At 44.8% G+C, this 22,944-nt stretch overlaps 1 protein-coding gene across 4 annotated transcripts in view; it reads right to left on the bottom strand.

The window, feature by feature from the left end:
• LOC121579407 (drebrin) overlaps positions 1-22,944 on the bottom strand; it is a 98,605-nt gene that overhangs the window by 16,096 nt on the left and 59,565 nt on the right. For 3 of the 4 annotated variants that reach the window (XM_041893983.2, XM_041893985.2, XM_041893986.2), the window contains exons 2-5: positions 6,336-6,391; positions 4,153-4,265; positions 2,764-2,853; positions 356-505 (exon numbers count right to left, since the gene is read on the bottom strand). In XM_041893983.2, the coding sequence (XP_041749917.1) occupies positions 356-505; positions 2,764-2,853; positions 4,153-4,265; positions 6,336-6,391 (409 nt within the window). The remainder of the gene's footprint in view (positions 1-355; positions 506-2,763; positions 2,854-4,152; positions 4,266-6,335; positions 6,392-22,944) is intronic. The other variant, XM_041893984.2, reaches the window with a different exon arrangement.

Below are 22,944 nucleotides of genomic sequence, written 5' to 3'. Positions count from 1 at the left end.
CTCCTCTCCTCTAAAACAGTAACATGGCTGTGGCCTTGTGTCACACATCACACTAATAGAGAGCTCTTTCACAGACAACTTGTTTTGACCTCTGTAGTAACGCCCCCTCCTCTCCTGCCAGGCGCCGTCTCACTGTCCCTTTAACCCTTCTCTCAAGGAGGCATTTCTCTATCCCTCCACCTCCCTCTCAGTCATTGTATCCCTTCTCTGGTTCCATCTCTCTACTCCTTCCAATCCTCTCTCTCCATATAGCTCTCCATCTTATCCTCCACCTCACATCCCCTCCATCTCTTCCATCCTCCACCTCTACCCACCCATCCCTCCCCCATCCCTCCATCCTCCCTCTCTCTCGTACCACTCCATGCTCTCCATTCTCCTCCTCTCTGGTTCTCAGCCGGCTGAGGACGGGGCTGGCCACCGAAGCTGTCCCATTTGTCAGTCTCTGTCCAATGGCAGATGGTTCGATGTCCTCCATGGTGCTGGCGTTGATGATGACGTTGACTCCCTGCGGGCAAAAAAAGCAAAACAAGTACCTTCAATGGAAGTATAACTTCCCCCTTTAAATGGCTTGTGTGAGATGGTATCCCACGGTAAAAGGAGCAGGCTCCCAGGGGTTCTGTGGAGGTCATATTTGTGTCAGACTGCAGGGCACATGGGGCACAGGCCTCCTCAGACTACTTTTGATTGGGGCAATGTGCTCAACACACACACATCACTCACTAGCTTTAGAGCCACAGTACACATGGCTGGAAAGAGAAAGGTTGTTATGTCATGTTCAGAGAGGAGAGAGATGGAGGAAGAGAGAGAGGGGCAGACAGATGGCCTAAGAGGATGCAAGAGAGAGAGAGATTAAAAGAGAGCGGGTCGATGGAGAGAAGGAGTCTGTAGAGATATGAGGATGTAAAGATGTAGAGATATAAGGATGTAAAGATGTAGAGATAAGAGGATGTAAAGATACAGAGATATGAGGATGTAAAGATGTAGAGATATAAGGATGTAAAGATGTAGAGATAAGAGGATGTAAAGATACAGAGATATGAGGATGTAAAGATGTAGAGATATGAGGATGTAAAGATATAGAGATATGAGGATGTAAAGATATAGAGATATGAGGATGTAAAGATGTAGAGATATGAGGATGTAAAGATATAGAGATATGTGGATGTAATGATATAGAGATATGAGGATGTACAGATATAGAGATATGAGGATGTAAAGATGTAGAGATATGAGGATGTAAAGATATAGAGATATGTGGATGTAATGATATAGAGATATGAGGATGTACAGAGAGCTAAAGGAGAAATATCTAGCTTATTACTGGGGATAGAAGCTAAAAGGCATTCAAACATCAAAATGATAGTGTTGAATTAATTACAGGATTAATAACATATTTATATTCACCATAGATTACATTCAACCTACACAGCGACACACACTATCAGTTTGCATTAAAGTTTTCCAGTCAAAATGGCTGATCTGTTTGGGAGTGAGAGTGATGCTGTGGGAATCCTGTTCTGTGTGTAGGGATGATCTCTGAGACAGGATAAGCCATACACTGATTCATCTTCAAACACAGAGAAAACAAAGGCACCGGTAGTGTGTGTGTCTGTGTGTGTGTGTGTGTGTGTGTGTGTATGTGAGTGTACCTGCCTGCATGTGTGTCGTGTGAGTACGTGCCTGTGTGCATGCATGAGATTGTGTGCCTACCTGCCTGTTTGCCTGTGTGTGTACCTGACAAGTGTCTGTGTCTCCCAGCTCAATATTGTCTTTTCAACTAGCTAACCCCACATTAAATTCAAGGCCAGAGCCGACAGTGTGATCAAGCAGATCAGTCTGAATGGCCAGAGAAAAGAGCTGTTATGGAGAAGATGCTTGACACTGGCTGGCTAGAGATTCCTCCAGCTCCATAGCCTTCAGTCAGGAGAAATACTCTGCTCTTTATCTCCATCTCTCTCAATCCCCCCCCCCCCACACACACACACACACCCCACACACACATACACCCCCCACACACACACACCACACACACACACTACACACACACCACACACACCACACACACACACACCACACACACACAGGAGATACCATTAATAAAAAGCAGAGAGGATTTTCATTCAGCTCGCTACTACCGCCGAGCGCCTTGTTCACAATAGCCATAGAGAGTGCTGTGTTAGTCATACATACATATACACACGTACCTATACACACACACACACACACACACACACACACTCACACACAGACACAGACACACAGACACACACACACACTACACTACAGTATAGACACATCAGACACCATGCATCATCAGCTGACTGTCAGGTAATGCACGCAGACATGCACACACACACACTATCTCAACTAATCCTGTGGGCAGATCATTGGAATCACTCCTATGCCCAGAGAGCACTGAGGTGAATCTCAATAGGAAGCTAGAAGCTAATGGCTGCTGCTCTGGCTTGGCTGGTAGAGGACAATACTGAGTCTTTCACCCAAATGAATCACTGACATACCCTGAAAGAAAATCTTGGCCAATATTCATAAAACCTCTCAGAGTAGGGAATCAGTTTGGCTTTTTAGATCATAATTAATAAGATAACGGACAGAGGGGAACTGATCAGAGATGAGCACTCTTACTCTGAGATACTTTAAGAATACGGGCCCATAGGGGCAGATAGCATTCATAAGACAACATCAAATATGTATTAATTTAGCTAGTCATCCAGGCTAGTTTTAATAAACAGTAGTTGGGTTTACCTCAGTGAGACTGACCTGGAAAAACTCTGCAATGTTAGCCACATGGCTGGCACACTGACACTTCCTGGCATCAGGCACATCCTCACCAACCTGGGAGAGGAGAGAGGGAGAGAAGAGAGGGAGAGGAGAGGGGGAGTGGAGGGAGGTAGAGGAGAGAGGGAGAGAAGAGAGGGAGAGGAGAGGGGGAGTGGAGGGAGGTAGAGGAGAGAGGGAGAGAAGAGAGGAAGAGGAGAGGGGGAGTGGAGGAAGGTAGAGGAGAGGGGGAGTGGAGGGAGGTAGAGGAGAGGGGGAGAGAAGAGAGGGAGAGGAGAGGGGGAGTGGAGGAAGGTAGAGGAGAGGGGGAGAGAATAGAGGGAGGGGCGAGAGGGAGAGGAGAGGGGGAGTGGAGGGAGGGAGGGAGGGAGAGGAGAGAGGGAGAGGAGAGGGGGGAGTGGAGGGAGGGAGGGAGGGAGAGGAGAGAGGGGGAGTGGAGGGAGGGAGGGAGGGAGAGGAGAGAGGGAGAGGAGAGGGCGGGAGGAGACTGTGTTAGAGCTACTGTGTGTTTCTGACTTCAAGAATACAGTTGTAGTGTCATCATCGCCGTCTTCATCATCATCATCATCATCATCAATCAAAGTAACCACATTGAAAGGATTGGATGCACTCTTTGTATTCCATTCAAAATGTTGTCTTTGTGTCCAGATTAACAGTAGTAATTATGAGTGAATGAAGCATTGTGTCTCAACAGGAACATTCCTGGTAGGATTGCATTACCATGGCCTATTCAAAACAACACAATGGCCACTGATTACATGAAAGGAATAGTGGAATAGTAATCAACCATAAAAACACATGGCTACTGAACTGGTACTGCTGCTGCTACAGAATTATAAAATAATACAATAATTGGTCAAATAATACCAAGTCCAGGGCCATTCACCTCCTAGTTAATATATATATGGTATGAGTTAGCTACCCTTTCACAATGTAAAGAGTTTTGATTTGAGGAAAGCACTATCTACTGCAAATTTAAATCATATGATGGTCATTCTGCTGTGTGCTATGGGTCAGTGCAGAGCAGAGTGGTGAGTGGTGCTGTGACAGAGACCAGTAGCCAGAGGGGATGTCTGGGCCTGTCACAACGATAGGTACAGTAAGCCCATTAGACTGTCTCAGACTGCCTCAGCTCCTATTACTCAGAGCTTCACTGGGCTGAGTGGACACACACTGACAGGAGGGAGGGAGGGCTTGGGCCATCAGAGAGAAAGTGTGTGTGACACACACATACAGTGTACCTATAGAGGCATACACATATAGTTACACATGTACTGTACACACACATTTATAGACATACATATACTAACACACACATACATGCACACATGCACACACACACACACACAGTCTCACCCAGTTGATGAGGACGTAGCGCGGCAGTGCAGCCGTGGGCTCCTTCAGGCTGCAGAAGCCGTACATGACCCGGCCATTATCAAAGGTCACTGTGATCTCTGGTAGACCTCCAGCTAGAGGAGGAGGAGGAGGAGAGGAGGAGGAGGAGAGGAGGAGGGGAAGAGGAGGAGGAGGGGGAGAGGGAGGAGGAGGAGAGGAGAGGAGGGGGAGGAGGAAGAGGAGGGGGAGAGGAGAGTATGATGGGAGGAAGGGGGAGGAAGGAGGAGGAGAGGAGAGTAGGAAGGGAGGAGGAATAGGAGGAAGGGAGAAAAAACGGATGAGAAGAATGAGAGAGGTACAGTATTTACACAAAAACACATCACTACCACTCGCCAGGCTGACCTGACTGTTACCCCCTGACCCAGTCTCTGCCCTCCTCCACATTTTGTGGCCCAGCTGCAGTCTGGTAGCAAGGCAGGCTTATGTCCACTGAGAATAGGCAACCTCCAGTCAACTGTAACAATGCGCTGTTGAAATATTAAAATCTCATCGATGGTAAAGGTATTGAGACAGAGAGACCGCTGACTGTGGTTGGGTAAAGTAGGAGGGGGACTAGAGTGCAGACACATAAACACACACCTGTGTCCTTCACAGGGTCATGATGACCCCTGAGACAAACGCCCACACTCACACCTGACTGCTTTAATGCGAGTCAACCGAGCTGCCACCAACGCCATCACACACTCACAAACACACTTGAAACCCTATCTGTCCAATCAGAGTCAGGTCTCACTGGTCCAGCCCGCCCATTCCACCTACTCTACACCAATAGGATGACTGATAGGTCTGCCTCACCACAAACATAGGCATGGCAATAAATCATGCTTTGTGTGTGGGATGCTGTGTGTGCATGAGTGTGTATCCCAGAGCTTTTCCAGGTTCCAACCCTCCACTAATAGTGGATCTCACAAGACCAGACCAACCTATCAGCATCTCTCCCAGACGATTAACAGAGGAGTGAGAGGAGCAGCAAGTACTGGTATATGAGTTATGGATCACTTTTATTAACAGGCATCATAATCAACTTTGCCTAGCGGTTAAGAGGGTTGGACCAGTAACCGAAAGGTCACTGGTTTAAATCCTCGAGCCGACTAGGTAAAACATCTGCCGGTGTGCCCTTTAGCAAGGCACTTAAGCCTAATTGCTCCTGTAAATGACTAAAATGTCAAATGTACAAAAATGTAATAATGATTATGCCTTCCTCATTGCATAAGTACAGAGTATCAAATATTTAAGAACAGTTTCATGACTAAATAGGTAGCTAACTTTCTTGCCATAAACATAAGACAAAACCACAAGCCTGGTCCAGTCCAAATATATTTACTCAACATACCAACCATCCAGAAAGACTTCTTCACCAGCTAAGCCTACTTTACTAATTGCATCTTGAGAGAAATACGTATTGGGAACTAAAATCATTCAAGAAGTTCTCAGGCAGTACTGTACCACAATGAGAGGTCAGCAGTCAGACCAGCACATACTCTACATATCAGCTCTTTCTTATCTCAGAACCGAGATTAAAAAGCCTTGCACGCTCACGCTCATGCACGCACGCACGCACGCACGCACGCACGCACACACACACACACACACACACACACACACACACACACACACACACACACACACACACACACACACACACACACACACACACACACACACACACACACACACACACACACACACACACACACACACACAGCTTGTAACTGAGCTTGCACAGCAGAAAGGGCTGTCCCTGCAGATCTAGGCAACAGTAATTACATTACAGATATGAGAGATGGAGACTGGGAAGGAGGTAGAGGTACAGGATGCACATAGAGACAGGAGTGGTTTGTAAGGATGTATAGGTATCTGGTACAGTAAGAATTGCCTTCCTAATGGAATAGTTATCATCTTAACAAAACATAATTTCCTTTTCATGCGTTTGTTAACACCAATGGCTGGCTGTCACCATCAATGGAGGCCTCAAAGCAAATAAGTATGCCCTCTACTGCAACATTTCCCCTCCAAACAAAGAGTAATTAATAGTCAATTGCAGGCTCTTTCCCCCCATCTCAATACATGTTATCAAGGCAAGAGGCACAGAGAGTACAGTTTAATCAAATAAACCAGAACAACAATCAATCAATTTTGCTTACCTCCTGATGATGCCAGAGTCAAATCATTGGTGTTGCCCTCATATGAGTACAAGGCCCTGCAGGAGTGAAACACAGAGAGAGAGAGACCGTCAGACATATAGAGACCAGAACAACACAGCATCAAAGCATAACAGCCATACTGTCTTTCACCAGCACTTTCTCCAGTATGATTATATTTAACATTCATTCAGTAGTAACTACATGAGCCAGGGGAGGAAGAGGGAGAGGGCACGGGTTGGAACGCTCTCCACTCAAGGCCAAAACTCTTCACACCAGTTCACAGGGGCTGGTAGCTCCGAGGAGTGGAGAGGAGAGAGAACGGCATCATCTTTTCACTTAGCTGTGTAAGAGGGTAAAGCCTGGAGCGATTAACTAGCTTTAGAAAAAAAATCCCATTTCAATTCACACTGCTGGTTTTACAGCAGTAGATAGATATGTACTCAGGCTAAACTGCCGGTATTATTGTTCCCATTCTGAAGACAATGAGAGGAGATAGAGGCATATAATTATTATCTGAATAGAGCCATGCAGTGAGACTCTATTACCCAGAATTCTACACAAAATGGCTGTGTCTTCACTGTCTAATCCTTTGATTTGTGGGTAATCTCTCTACTACTACTTGTGGCTGGCAGCCACCTCACTCCTTCATCCAAGAGAGAAGGGGGTGGGTGTCAGATAGAGAGAGGCTAGGTGGAGCTGGCTACCATATGCAGAAAGACACAAATAGAGAGAGAGAGATCTGTGTGTGTGTAGGTAGATATGTGCACGTGTGAGACAATAAACAGATTATAAACATGTTTAATTAATGACTGTGGGATTACAGTCTCTCTTCCGCCTGGATTATAGCGAGACCATCGCATACCAACACTCTAGTAATAACACACACACGTACAAATACACATACACATATAGGCAAGGGGTAAATGAAGGTGAGTGGGATTACTGTATACCAGCCAGGCAGCAACAGACATCCTACATTTCCAGATGAATCTGGTTGACCTCTCTCTCTCTCTCTCTCTCTCTCTCTCTCTCACTCACTCACTCACTCTCTCACTCTCTCTCTCTCTCTCTCCGCTCCATAACTGAGTTTTTCACCTTAATCCTCTCATAGGGCCCCATATAGCTCAGTTGGTAGAGCATGGTGCTTGCAACGCCAGGGTTGTGGGTTCGTTTCCCACGGGGGCCAGTATGAAAAGGGGAGAGGGGAGTTCCTTACTAATTAATGACCTTAATTCATCAATCAAGTACAAGGGAGGAGTGAAAACCCGCAGACACTCGGCCCTCCGTGGAATGAGTTTGACACGTGCCCTAAACCCTAAGCTTAAAACAGCCTTTGTCCTCATGGGGACGTGGGAAATGTCCCCATGAGGGAGAATTTTCCTTGTTTTACTATCCTTGTGGGGACTTTCAGGGATTTTAGGTCCCCACAAGGATAGAAGAACCAACAAACACACACACACACCATCGATCATGATAAAGCACTCCTTCATATTACTGTATAATCATCAGAATCACTTCAGTGCCATAAATCATCTTATATCATACTTAATCATCTAATGAATCATAAACTAAATCAGGTTTTTTTCTGGATCAAAATGGGGCTTAGGTGGTGAGCGTGACAGGGGCGTGGCCAATGGTGCGGTCGCCGACTGCTGGACGCAGTGACAAAATGTAGCTGTTTTAAAGCTAATTTCCTGCAATTCTACACATTTTGCCATGGCTTATGCCATCTGAGTGACTCAAACATCATAACAAAATCAATGGGGGCCCCATGCCATGACAAAAATAACACATGGTGTTACATTTTACTGAATGCTGAACCTTCCCTCTGTTCTTTTCTGCTGAATCAATAAAAATAAAAATAAACGTTTAAACTTCTTCCCCCTGCACTTTTCCCACTTACATTATTGAAGCCATACAAATACTGTTTTAGGATCACTTATAGCCTGTTTTATTCCTAAGAACTAGTGCTAAACTCTCGTACAGAATGTCAAAGTCTCTGGTGTTTTGTACACCTCCATCCATGCATGTCAATTAGTTCAAATACCAAACAACCTCATCCAAGCCATCTTTCAGTCTCCTTACTTTGTATCAATTTCCGTCCACAGAAGGCAGTTATAGCAGAGCAGGGATATCTTCGAGCAGGCCTCACTCTGGCTGGCCTAACATAACCCTCCCCATCCCCCTCTCCTCTCCTCTCCCCACCCCAGCACACCACATCCCAGTGCTGCCCAGGCCAGACCAGCTCCATCAGTAGCTCATCTCCAGTCTGTCTGGGAGACACCCAGCCCAACGAGCTGAGAGGAGACTGGGAGGCAGGGGGACAATGGAGAGAGAGAGAAGGGGAGAGAGGGAGAGAGATAGGGAGCGTAAGAGACAGAGAGCTAGAGATTGAGAGAAAGAGAGAGAGAGAGCGGGGGGGAGAAAGAAAGAGAAAGATAGGGGTGAAAGAGAAGGATAGACATGGAGAGAGAGAAAGAAAGAGAGAGAGAAATTGAGGTAGACAAAGCGAGAGAGAGAATGTGTGAGCTAGAGCAGTTCACGTGTAGCACTATAAATAATTCCCTTTAAAGCAGACTCCTTTTTATTATTCATAAAAGACTGGCTTGACCTAGAAACAGCTCTGCTCTGTGGAGCCTATGTCACTGGGCCTGGCGAGAGAGAGAGAAAGAGAGAGAGAGAGGGAGGGGTGAGAAGGGTGTCCAGATGAGAGACAGGGGGGTGTGGATGGTGAAGAGAGAAGGGTAAGGAGATGTAGAGGAAAGGGGAGAGAGAGGGAGGGTATAGGTATGTGAGTGGATGCAGGGGAGGGGGGTGAGGGAGTGAGAGAATGCAGGGGAGAGGAGAAAGGATGTGAGAGCGAGGGTGCTGGGGGCCTCCTCTATTGTCTCCCAGGGTGGGAAAGAGGGAATGACCGGGCTGGGACTGAGAGTCCCTCACTATAGACCAATTAGACTTCAATATTAGAGAGGAGAGCCACAGGACTAAAAACAAGAAAACAAGACTCGGGGGGGCAAGAAATAGAAACAGAGAAAGGGGTATGATGAAGACGGGGTAGAGACAGGAAATGAGAAACTAATAGAGAGTGTAGATAGAGAGCTACAACACTGTGGAAGCAGGTAGCCTATTAGTGGGAGTCACTCAGTCTCCTCTCTGCTAATAGTGCTGTAGATGGAGGGAGAGAGAGTGATGGTTAACTTCTGTATCTTTACTATGATTTATCTAACCATTCCATGTCATGGCCTACTCAACAAACTCACAACACACAGACATACCCAGCCCCTGACATGATGTTGGTTCACCCCATTCCAAAGCCAAACTCTGTTGTGATGTAGGTGTTGAAAACAACCCCAGTTTTCTCCGTCATGGCCCCCAAACCACTTCATGAATGATTCAACCCTTCACTTACTGCTGATCCTACAGACAGACAGGGAGTAGAGGAAGAGAGAGAGACGGAGAGAGAGAGGAAGAATGTGAGAGAGGAAGAGAGGGAACGAGGGAGAGCCCAGGATCCCTGACTTACTCATGACAGAAAGAGCCCCTCTCTCTATTCTACACAGCAGAGGCCAAACGGAAATCAATTCCACACTAATGCAAAGGTGCTGTGTCAGTCTCTGAACTGTGCCATAGTGGTAAACGGTCTAAAGAACCTGCACACACAAAATCTAACAGAATATAGTACATTCATACACAAACACAACACTTACAAAATACACAGATATACAGTACTGTACATGCATGAGTATGCATACAGACACACTGAAGTATATTCTCTATATATATACACAAGTTCTTTCTCTCTCCCTTTCTACCTACATCATTTTCTTGTAGGGCAGTAAAACCTTGCTCACTGGTCTACTCCCCATGGTGCATCACCATGACAACCAACAGCATCCCTGCCGTTGCCTTGGCAACAACACTTCCTTCCCCGGAGGTGGGAAGTTGGGGGGTTGGGGTGTGTCAGGGGTGTGTACAGTGTGGGAAAAAAGTATTAGATCCCCTGCTGATTTTGTATGTTTGCCCACTGACAAGGAAATGATCAGTCTATAATTTTAATGGTAGGTTTATTTGAACAGTGAGAGACAGAATAACAACAACAAAAATCCAGAAGAACGCATGTCGAAAATATTATAAATTGATTTGCATTTTAATGAGGGAAATAAGTATTTTACCCCCTCTTAATCAGAAAGATTTCTGGCTCCCAGGTGTCTTTTATACAGGTAACGAGCTGAGATTAGGAGCACACTCTTAAAGGGAGTGCTCCTAATCTCAGCTTGTTACCTGTATAAAAGACACCTGTCCACAGAAGCAATCAATCAATCAGATTCCAAACTCTCCACCATGGCCAAGACCAAAGAGCTCTCCAAGAATGTCAGGACAAGATTGTAGACCTACACAACACTGGAATGGGCTACAAGACCATCGCCAAGCAGCTTGGTGAGAAGGTGACAACAGTTGGTGCGATTATTCGCAAATGGAAGAAACACAAAAGAACTGTCAATCTCCCTCGGCCTGGGGCTCCATGCAAGATCTCACCTCGTGGAGTTGCAATGATCATGAGAATGGTGAGGAATCAGCCCAGAACTACACGGGAGGATCTTGTCAATGATCTCAAGGCAGCTGGGACCATAGACACCAAGAAAACAATTGGTAACACACTACGCCGTGAAGGACTGAAATCCTGCAGCGCCCGCAAGGACCCCCTGCTCAAGAAAGCACATACAGTGAAGGAAAAAAGTATTTGATCCCCTGCTGATTTTGTACGTTTGCCCACTGACAAAGACATGATCAGTCTATAATTTTAATGGTAGGTTTATTTGAACAGTGAGAGACAGAATAACAACAACAAAATCCAGAAAAACGCATGTCAAAAAATTTATAAATTGATTTGCATTTTAATGAGGGAAATAAGTATTTGACCCCTCTGCAAAACATGACCTAGTACTTGGTGGCAAAACCCTTGTTGGCAATCACAGAGGTCAGACGTTTCTTGTAGTTGGCCACCAGGTTTGCACACATCTCAGGAGGGATTTTGTCCCATTCCTCTTTGCAGATCTTCTCCAAGTCATTAAGGTTTCGAGGCTGACGTTTGGCAACTCGAACCTTCAGCTCCCTCCACAGATTTTCTATGGGATTAAGGTCTGGAGACTGGCTAGGCCACTCCAGGACCTTAATGTGCTTCTTCTTGAGCCACTCCTTTGTTGCCTTGGCTGTGTGTTATGGGTCATTGTCATGCTGGAATACCCATCCACGACCCATTTTCAATGCCCTGGCTGAGGGAAGGAGGTTCTCACCCAAGATTTGACGGTACATGGCCCCGTCCATCGTCCCTTTGATGCGGTGAAGTTGTCGGTCAATACATAATAACACAATATCACTGAGACAGCTTGTCTTCATCACCTAATGAAATTACTTAGTGAGGCCCTTCCAGAGGAATCTATGACTAAGTAGAATAACCGCTGGCTATAAGTAATGTGTTAAAAGCTGCCATTGAGAGAAATAGTCCTAAATATGGTCTCAGAATCTCAGCCTCATCCTGGGTCATTTGGCCTAATTACAGACTGATCCAGTGGACTAAAGTGCCCTCAGTGTATGTGTGTATGTGTGTGTGTGTGTGTGTGTGTGTGTGTGTGTGTATGTGTCGTCTAGCAGGGAGGGTTCTGGGCACGCTCAATGGAGGGCCACTACGATGCCCAGTCTACCACGCTCTCACTATGCTTGAGCAGGTCCACATGCAGACAAAGACAAGGACTGGGCCTGTAAGGATGCTAAGCAACAGTGTCAACACACACAACACCGTCTGAGAGGCGGGGAGCCCGGCGGGCCTGTCTGGTCTCTGAGAGACCCCCCGCTCCACACACACACACACACAAATGCACACACACACACCCCATCCTGTACCAATCAGATGCCCCACTTCACCCTGACAATATCTCTTCTTAAAATCTGATTTTAAATCTGATTTTAAACCTAACCCTAACCTTAAACCTAACCTTAACCACACTGCTAACCTTATGCCTAACCCTAACCTTAAATTAAATAGGCATTTTTACAATATAGCCATGATATACTCTCCAGCTTTACTTTAACACTGAGAATGACTTGGCCTTCTTCTAAGACTGCCACTCTACTCAGAACGGATGGAGGGCCAGAGGCTGAACATTATTAATATGTGTGGGGGAACTACAGTACAGTACAGTAGATTCAAGGGATGTACAGTATCCATTTAATCTGCCCCCAAGTTGCCATGGCAACCTGAGCTCCGCCTCCTCTTCTCTGTGAGTGTGTGTGTGTATGCCTGCATTCATGCGTGACTATGTGTGTGTGTGTGTGTGTGTGTGTATCAATGACAGAGAATGAAGTTAGCATAAATGGTAGTTGTAAATCCTCCAGTGTAATACCATAGAGATGAGAGGACATATTGATTGAGTGTCAGATGAGATGTGATGCGATGTCATGTCATGTGGGGGGGTTGTGCAAATAAAGGTCATAGAGGAGAAATGATGACTGAGCCACTTGTGCCTCCCTCCCTCCCTCCCTCCTGTAACAATCCCTCTATCCCTCTGCAACCCTCTCTCCATCCTCATCCGCCCTTTCTTCTCCTTGTCCATCCTACAAATGTCTGTATCACACCTCCAGTGATGTGGTGGTCGTCACTCACAAAATGGTATCTCACCTAAACTTCTTAGACCTTGTGTGTGTGTGTTTCTGTGTACACACACACTCTCCAGAGGGTGGTGTGGTCTGCCCAACGCATCACTGGTGGCACACTGCCTGCCCTCCAGGACATGTACAGCACCCGATGTCACAGGAAGGCCAAAAAGATCATCAAGGACATCAACCACCCGAGCCACGGCCTGTTCACCCCGCTATCATCCAGAACGCGAGGTCAGTACAGGTGCATCAAAGCTGGGACCGAGAGACTTCAGCTTCTATCTCAAGGCCATCAGACTGTTAAATAGCCATCACTAGCCGGCCTCCACCCAGTACCCTGCCCTGAACGTAGTCACTGTCACTAGCCGGCTACCACCCAGTTACTCAACCCTGCACCTTAGAGGCTGCTGCCCTACGTACATAGATATGGAATCACTGGTCACTTTAATAATAATGGAACACTAGTCACATACTGTTTTAATAATTTCATATGTATATACTGTATGCTGCTGTATTCTAGTCAATGCCACTCCGACACGCCTCGTTCTAATATTTATATATTTCTTAATTCCATTCTTTTACTTTTAGATTTGTGTGTATTGTTGTGAATTGTTCGATATTACTGCACTGTTGGAGCTAGGAGCACAAGCATTTTGCTACACCCGCAATAACATGCTAAATATGTGTATGCGACAAATACAATTTGATTTGATTTCATACAAACTTTGGGGGAGAGGAGGGGTTGAGACAGAGATGGGGAGGGATGTTAGAGGAGGAGGGAGAAGGGTAAGGACAGGGCGTAGTCAAAACTATTTATCTGGTCTGGGAATGCATGGTGAGTAAGAGAGTGAGCTGAGTAAGTGTGCTGAGAAAACAAGCTGGGAAAATAGCCTTATATAGTCATGGGTACTGAGAGGTGCGTTAGTGTTGGGGAGAGTGGCTGGGCTAAACGGTGCACAAATCACAAATAAAGTGACTAATTTCAATGAAGACAGTGTGTGTGTGTGTGTGTGTGTGTGTGTGTGTGTGTGTGTCTGCCAGTATAATAATATAATAATATGCCATTTAGCAGACGCTTTTATCCAAAGCGACTTACAGTCATGCGTGCATACATTTTTTTTGTATGGGTGGTCCCGGGGATCGAACCCACTACCTTGGCGTTACAAGCGCCGTGCTCTACCAGCTGAGCTACAGAGGACCAGTGAAGGCTCCTTGGAGGACGAAGGGGAGAAAATAGTTAAACATAAAAAAAGTTATGATTTTTAGATAAATATATTCACGTCACCAAAAAACGAATTAAAACACACTGTTTTGCAGTGAAAAAAGCTAATCCAGCTAATTTAGCCTACTCAACAACTGACTCAAACAGAGAGGAATGCTATTTATGTTAGCTAGCTGGCTAAGGCTATCGAACACTGCAACTCTTCGAAGGTAAACTTTCGGTTTTACTAATTTATTGCCTTTGTGGCTGCCGGTGTAACTGATAAACTACTTGCTGTAAACACTGTACTGTGTGATTGTACACATGGATTGGAATGTGGGTTTACTAACCCTCACTAACTTTAAGCATCAGTTGTCAGAGCACCTTACCGATCACTGCACCTGTACACAGCCCATCTGAAATTAGACCACCCAACTACCTCATCCCCATATTTTTATTTATTTTGCTCATTTGCACCCCAGTATCTCTATTTGCACATCATCTCTTGCACATCTATCATTCCAGTGTTAATACTAATTGTAATTATTTTGCACTATAGCCTATTTATTGCCTTACCTCCATAACTTACTACATTTGCACACATTATGTTTTGTTTTACCCCATATGTAACTCTATGTTGTTGTTTTTATCGTACTGCTTTGCTTTATCTTGGCCAGGTCTCAGTTGTAAATGAGAACTTGTTCTCAACTGGCTTACCTGGTTAAATAAAGGTTAAATATATATATATATTTTTTTTTTACGCGTTAGTGTGTGCGGGTGATCTGGGGTGTATTCATTCCACGGATTCTGTTGCAAAACGTTTCTTAAACTGAAGCAAATGGAACGAAATGGGGAGAACCTACCTGAAATTGTCCAATAGAATACTTTTGCAACAGTTTGGACTAATGATTACACCCCAGATCAGCTAGATGCAGGCAAGAGTGTGCAAGGCGGTATTGAATGTCACTGTCTGTCTATGTGTCCCTGTCTGTCACCTTGATTACTCAAAATCCTCTCTACCTGTGCACCTACGTTGTAAACTTTCATTCGTAGGCTAGGTTGTAGCAACCTCATGATGGGTATAGGGCAAATTTGAGTATCATGTAGTAGCCTGAATCTATCGATGTTACATTGAGCTGGGTGAATGGAATATGAATGACAGTCATCCAATATGCTGTAATAGAAATAAGGCCATGCTCATAAAAAAATTATTGTCCTCCCTAATCTTAAATGGCACCAACCGCCACTGGTGTGTGCATGTGTGCCACCTGTGAGGGCTGCAGTGCAGTAGCTCAACCATTAACCTCTCAGAAACAGCCAACCATAATCAGCTATGTTTACTGTGATCAGTCAGAAACTAACTTGGGTACAATGACTTGTACTGACACACTGTCACACACTGATACTGTAGGTGGAGGGAGGGAGGGAAGGAAGAAAAGGTGGGAAGGAGTGAAGTAGAAAATGTGTGAGGGAGAGGTGGAGTGTCAGGGGTAGAGAGTTGTGGAGGGAAGGAGGGCTGAAGGGTTAAGATTGGATATCAAATCAGGGTGTGACCAGTGAGGAAGAAAGGGTGTGATGGATTGAGAGATTGAGGAGGAAGAAGGGATGTATTGAGGGATGGAGGGAGTGACAGGGTGGGGGACATGGGCAGGCGTGTGTGATTTTCTGCAACAGCAAGTAGCACAGCTGAAGCTGGATCTGTGACACCCCTAGGGAGTATAGTGGCACAGGGCAGCCGGGGCCGGGACATCTGTGGTTCTGAGGAAGGGGTTCACACAAACACACACAGAAAAACATACACACATAAATAGGCCTACACAAAGATAAATACACACAGAGATGACATGTACACACACACACAGACAGATCCAAAATACACACAGTAGACTAAAACATTAGCACACACACACACAACCACATTACCCACACATTACCAGAAAAACACACAGCCTCTCTTTGATCTTTGACTGCAGGTCACATCTCAACAAGAGTAAGTGTCACCGCATCACACAGCTGTACTCCACAAGCCACACATGCCCTTTACAATGCTGTACACACACACACACACACACACACACACACACTAGTGATGTGCGGGCGGGTTTAGGGTAATGAAATATTGTGTGGATGAAGGGCGGGTGGGTGGGTGGCGGGTGGATTGAATAAAGACAAAACAATGCATTAAAATCCCTAAATGTATAATTCCTGTGCAATTCATATGTGCGACTTCAAGGGAACTGTACTGTTCAGATGGATTCAATGGAATAGTAGCCTAACTTAAGGTCCATAACCTCTCACATAGCCTAATATAATATTAACTCCTGCAGAATTAAGCATTTATTGCAGTAAAATGATACACCAAATGTAAAATTTGACTAGGGAACAGAAGTGGAGAAATATTATTTATTTATTTCAGCATCTTGAGAGAATGAATGCGCGGTTAGGGACCATCTGTAAAGGTGCTATCTTTATCAGCATCATAAAAGCTGATTGGATTTCAAACACATAAAATATGCATCCAAGCCGAACTGAAATCTTATCAGAAACATGTTGGGTCGTTTTAACAGCTTTTAATTTCCTTCAAACCGGTCAAACTTTCCTGTTTTCTTTTGGGGGGGAGGGGTTATTTTATTTTCTCCCCGGTCCCTTAATGTCTTTGCAGAGCGAGAGAAGCAGAGATGAAAGAGAAAACAAACTTTACTGTTGTCAACTAGATTGAAGCATTCATTCTATCGATTTACGGTATTCTGGTGAGCAAGGGTTTATTTAGTCTTCTAGCGCAACAAGTAATGACAGAAGAGAAGCTGCATGTATCTAATTATAGACAAGTTGACAAACAAATAGCCTCCCAAAATTTCAGAAATTATAAGCAGAAACAGAGGCCTATCTAAAAAGGCCTGTCAAAAAAGAATTCTGCCATCTCTGACTGTACAGCGCATTTTCTATATTTGCGGGTTAGATTTGGGTACAGGCCTCAGATTTTCACTTCATCACATATAGTCGGGTGGTTGCGGATGGGTTATTAGCAATTGCAGGAGGGTGCGGGTGAACAAACAGCTGACCCGCAAATCACTAACACACACTACCGTTCATATCTCCCCATTTTTATTGATCTAAATATAAAGTTACATCTATTTCATTCACCCAGTCACAGTAATAGAGATGTACCAGGGCTTAAAAATAACTCAGAGTACAGAGGTTTCTATTCTAAGGTTGAGCATCACTAGCTACTGTACAGCTCCATGCCTCAGTAGACACATGAAACAAGCAGAGGAAGCTGAATCTGTCTGAGGAATACAAGCCATACTAAAAATACTGTAGAAAGGTATCCTTCCTAAAGGTCTTTCTTCCCTCCTTGTTCTTGTTTAAGGTATTCACTGATCTGACATGGTACCTTGCTAGAAGTGATCCAATCTCTAACACATCAGTGAATATCTAAAAGGAAGAAAATGTATGCACTCACTAACTGTAAGTCGCTTTGGATAAGAGCGTCTGCTAAATGACATGTAAAGAGATAGGATATACTACTTTATACTACAGCCTAATACCAATCATGTACACATTCAAGGCAGATATCAGGTATTCCCCTGGTCTACATTTTAGTCATTTAGCAGACGCTCTTACATGAGCAATTAGGGTTAAGTGCCTTGCTTAAGGGCACATCGACAGATTTTTCACCTAGTTGGCTCGGGGATTAGAACCAGCGACCTTTCGGTTACTGGCACAACGCTCTTACCCACCAAGCTACCTGCCGCCCTACATACTGTAGTCTGCAGGCGAGATAATCACTTTTCTGTTTTAAGCAGTCTCTTCTTACCACTGCTAGAGATGGAGACAAAGGAAAGAGAGAAGGAGAGAGTGGGAGGACCATTTTTGGGATTCCAATCTTGTGAGGCTTTGTGGTTAGCTAGCGAGAAGAACATAATTCTTGTGAATCATGCTCTGTATTTCTGAGAGCTGCTGATCCCTCTCTGTAAGAATGTGACACTGAGATTATTGAAATCCCCATGTTTGTCTCTGTCTGACATTTCTGTCTAACATCTCATGAGGCATGTCTAACCTTTCGATTCAGACTCAAGGCCACAGCTCAAAAGATAGAAATCTACTAGTGGTTTTGGAGGGTCACTGACCATTTCTTTTCAAACTCAGCGCTGGCCCATTCTAAGCCACCGTTCCATCTGTCCCACAGTCCACATCGCTAACATGCTAATGGATAATGGCTGCATGCCAAAAAAATTGCTGCATGCCAAACCAGCAGTTGCTGAGGCAGGGAAATTGCTGTATGAACATTTCCACAGATAATGACTAGGGAATTTGGCCAGCGAAGCATGCTGCAAACGTCTCATTTTTCATCACTAAGCTCAGAACCCTTGGACTGAACACCTCCCTCTGCAACTGGATTTCCTGACGGACCGCCCCCAGGTGGTGAAGGTAGGTATCAACATGGGGGCCCCTCAGGGGGGTGTGCTTAGTCCTCTCCTGTGCTCCCTGTTCACCCACGACTGCGTGGCTTCGCACGACTCCAACACCTTCATTAAGTTTGCTGACGACACAACGGTGGTAGGCCTTATCACTGACGATGATGAGACAGCCTATAGAGAGGAGGTCAGTGACCTGCCAGCAAGGAGGTCAGCCAATGTCAGTCAACATCAGCAAGACAAAAGAGCTGATCGTGGACTACAGGAAACGGAGGGCCGAGCACACCCCCATCCACATCGACAGGGCTGTAGTGGAGTGGGTCAAGAACTTCAAGTTTCTCAGTGTCCACATCCCTAAGGAATGAACATGGCCCACACACACCAACACAGTCGTGAAGAGGGCACGACAATGCCTCTTCCCCCTCAGGAGGCTGAAAAGATTTGGCATGGGCCCTCAGATCCTCAAAAAGTTTACAGCTGAACCATTGAGAGCATCATGACTGGCTGCATCGCCGCTTGGTATGGCAACTGCTTGGCATCCAACCGCAAGGCGCTACAGAGGGTAGTGCGTACAGCACAATACATCACTGGGGCCAAGCTCCCTGCCATCCAGGTCCTAAATTGTCAAAGACTCCAGCCACCCAAGTCATAGACTGTTCTCTCTGCTACTGCACGGCAAGTGGTACCGATGCACCAAGTCTGGAACCAACAGGACCCTGAACAGCTTCTACCCCAAAGCCATAACACTGCTAAATAGTTAACCAAACAGCTACCCGGACTATCTGCATTGACCCCCCCTTTGCACTAACTCTTTTGACTCATCACATACAGTGTACACTGCTGTTACTGTTTATTATCTATCCTTTTGCCTAGTCACTTTACCCCTAACTATATGTACATATCTACCTCAATTACCTCATACCCCTGCACATCCAATCGTTTAATTGGTCTCCTGTAGCTCAGTTGGTAGAGCATGGCGCTTGCAATGACAGGGTTGTGGGTTCGTTTCCCACGGGGGGCCAATATGAAAATGTATGCACTTACTAACTTTAAGTCACTCTGGATAAGAACGTCTGCTAAATGACGAAAATGTTACTGATACCCCGTGTAGTAATCGTTACTCTTTGTGTATTTATTCCTTGTGTTATTATCTTTCCATTTTTTCTATATTTGATTGATTTGATTTTCATTGGGTTTCTTTACATGTGAACACTGAATGTTTTCCGTGTTTATGTAGAAGACAGCTCCAAGGTTCTAGGTACAGGCACTGATGCTACTGTAGGTATTGATGCTATGTACAGGCACTGATGCTACTGTAGGTACTGATGCTAGGTACAGGCATTGATGCTAGATTGCTGATGCTAGGTACATGCATTGATGCTAGGTACTGATACTAGGTAGCCTACTAATGCTAGGTACAGGCATTGATGCTAGATAATTATGCTATGCACAGTCATTTATGCTAGATAATGATGCTATGTACAGGTGTTGATGCTAGGTACAGGCATTGATGATGCAATATAGAGATGATAAAGATCAATAATGTGGTCCTCTGTAGCTCAGCTGGTAGAGCACGGCGCTTGTAACGCCAAGGTAGTGGGTTCAATCCCCGGGACCACCCATACACAAAAAAAAAAATTATGCACGCATGACTGTAAGTCGCTTTGGATAAAAGCGTCTGCTAAATGGCACACAAGGCTAATCACAATAATAAGAGAAATGTGCTGAGCTCAGACTAGCACCCTGTGGGATCTAGCCTCTCCCAATCAGAGCATATTTTTGTAGACTCTGAGTGACCTCAGTGTGCCAGTCTGTCAGAGCCACTAAGTCAACACCAGCTAGGCAGCTACCCAGAGCACGTTGTCACCATCACCTCCAGGCTACCTCCCAAAACTCCCCAATCAGCGCAGAGAGGGGCAGTGTCACTCTCTCTCCTCAACAGATTCTGTCTCAAAGGACAAAACCAGCACAGCCACCGAGGCTGCCAAGTTTCAGTCTGACCTCACACTCAGACAGACAGACAGTCAGACAGACAGAGGTTAGATAGTGTACAACCAAATACTGTATTGAAGGGAATTCAGGTCCATTTTTAAGTAACACAACTCATTGACATTCTACAGCTAGGAAACCAATGTGTTAGTCAAGTTAGACAGTAATAGCCCAAGCACTGCCAACATGTATAATCAATTCCAAGGTCTTAAGGTATTCTGGTGACACATCCATTCTCCATGTGTAATCTGCAGTTTTGAAAGGTACTATAAACTGCTCCTGGCTGCAAAGAGGTAGAGTGGAGAGAAGGGCCATCATCAGACTGTCCTGTCTGTAGTTATATAATCCCATTGATATTTCTGGATCTGCCTCAGAAATAGTCCTCATATTTACCACAAGACAGAAAATCTGTTTCTGAATTCAGTATCATTGTAATAACGGAACATCCCTACATCATGTAAAATGAGGAGGAAGGCCTAAAACGGAGGCAGATTTCTGGTCATGTTCTATACTTCAATTATTATGAGCACTAAAATAAGTTAGTAATCTGAAAAATAGTAGTATGCAGGACCATAACACTGGATAAATGAAGACATGAACACAATGCACCAAGACCCAGTCCAGTCTCCATGGTGGTCTGACCAGCCACAGCACTCAATTGTGCACTAGATGTACCAGTCAAAAGTTTGGACACACCTACTCATTCAAGGGTTTTTCTTTATTTTTACTATTTTCTACATTGTAGAATAATAGTGAAGAAATCAAAACTATGAAATAACACATTTGGAATCATGTAGTATCCTAAAACGTGTTAAACAAGTCAAAATATATTTTATATTTGAGATTCTTCAAAGTAGCCACCCTTTGCCTTGATGACAGCTTTGCACACTCTTGGCATTCTCTCAACCAGCTTCATGAGGAATGCTTTTCCAACAGTCTTGAAGGAGTTCCCACATATGCTGAGCACTTGTTGGCTGCTTTTCCTTCACTCTGCGGTCCAACTCATCCCAAACCATCTCAATTGGGTTGAGGTTGGGTGATTGTGGAGGCCAGGTCATCTGATGCAGCACCATCACTCTCCTTCTTGGTCAAATAGCCCTTACACAGCCTGGAGGTGTTGGGTCATTGTCCTGTTGAAAAACAAATTATTTTCCCACTAAGCCCAAACCAGATGGGATGGCGTATCGCTGCAGAATGCTGTGGTAGACATGCTGGTTAAGTGTGCCTTGAATTCTATATAAATCACTGACAGTGTCACCAGCAAAGCACCCCCACACCATCACACCTCCTCCTCCATGGTGGGAACCACACATGCGGAGATCATCCGTTCACCTACTCTGTGTCTCACAAAAACACAGCGGCTGGAACCAAAAATCTCAAATTTGGACTCATCAGACCAAAGGACATATTTCCACTGATCTAATGTCCATTACTTGTGTTTCTTGGCCCAAACAAGTCTCTTCTTCTTATTGGTGTCCTTTAGTAGTGGTTTCTTTGCAGCAATTCGACCATGAAGGCTTGATTCACGCAGTTTCCTCTGAACAGTTGATATTGAGATGTGTCTGTTAGTTGAACTCTGTGAAGCATTTATTTGGGCTGCAATTTCTGAGGCTGGTAACTCTAATGAACTTGTCCTCTGCAGCAGAGGTAACTCTGGGTCTTCCTTTCCTGTGGCGGTCCTCAGGAGAGCCAGTTTCATCATAGCGCTTGATGGTTTTTGCGACTGCACTTGAAGAAACTTTCAAAGTTCTTGACATTTTCCGGATTGACTGACCTTCATGTCTTAAAGTAATGATGGACTGTCATTTCTCTTTGCTTATTTGAGCTGTTCTTGCCATAATATGGACTTGGGTCTTTTACCAAATAGGGCTATCTTATGTATACCACCCCTACCTTGTCACAACACAACTGATTGGCTGAAACACATTAAGAAGGAAAGAAATTCCACAAATTAACTTCTAACAAGGCACACCTGTTAATTGACATGCATTCCAGGTGACTACCTCATGAAGCTGGTTGAGAGAATGCCAAGAGTGTGCAAAGCTGTCATCAAGGCAAAGGGTGGCTACTTTAAAGAATCTCAAATATAAAATATATTTTGATTTGTTTAACACTTTTTTGGTTACTACATGATTCGATATGTGTTATTACATAGTGTTGATGTCTTCACTATTATTCTACAATGTAGAAAATAGTAAAAATAAAGAAAAACCCTGGAATAGGTGCGTCCAAACCTTTGACTGGTACTGTATATCCTAGACTTTCCCATGGCTCCGGAGCCACTGCCATGGCCATTCTCTTCCTCCTTCTGTTCCAATCAGATCTTGCGGCTGACCACCGGAACATA

Source organism: Coregonus clupeaformis, chromosome 13, assembly GCF_020615455.1.
Source record: "Coregonus clupeaformis isolate EN_2021a chromosome 13, ASM2061545v1, whole genome shotgun sequence".
In the NCBI taxonomy this organism is placed as follows: domain Eukaryota; kingdom Metazoa; phylum Chordata; class Actinopteri; order Salmoniformes; family Salmonidae; genus Coregonus; species Coregonus clupeaformis.
Note: the sequence above shows the minus strand (reverse complement) of the source record. Positions and strands in the feature narration are given on the sequence as shown.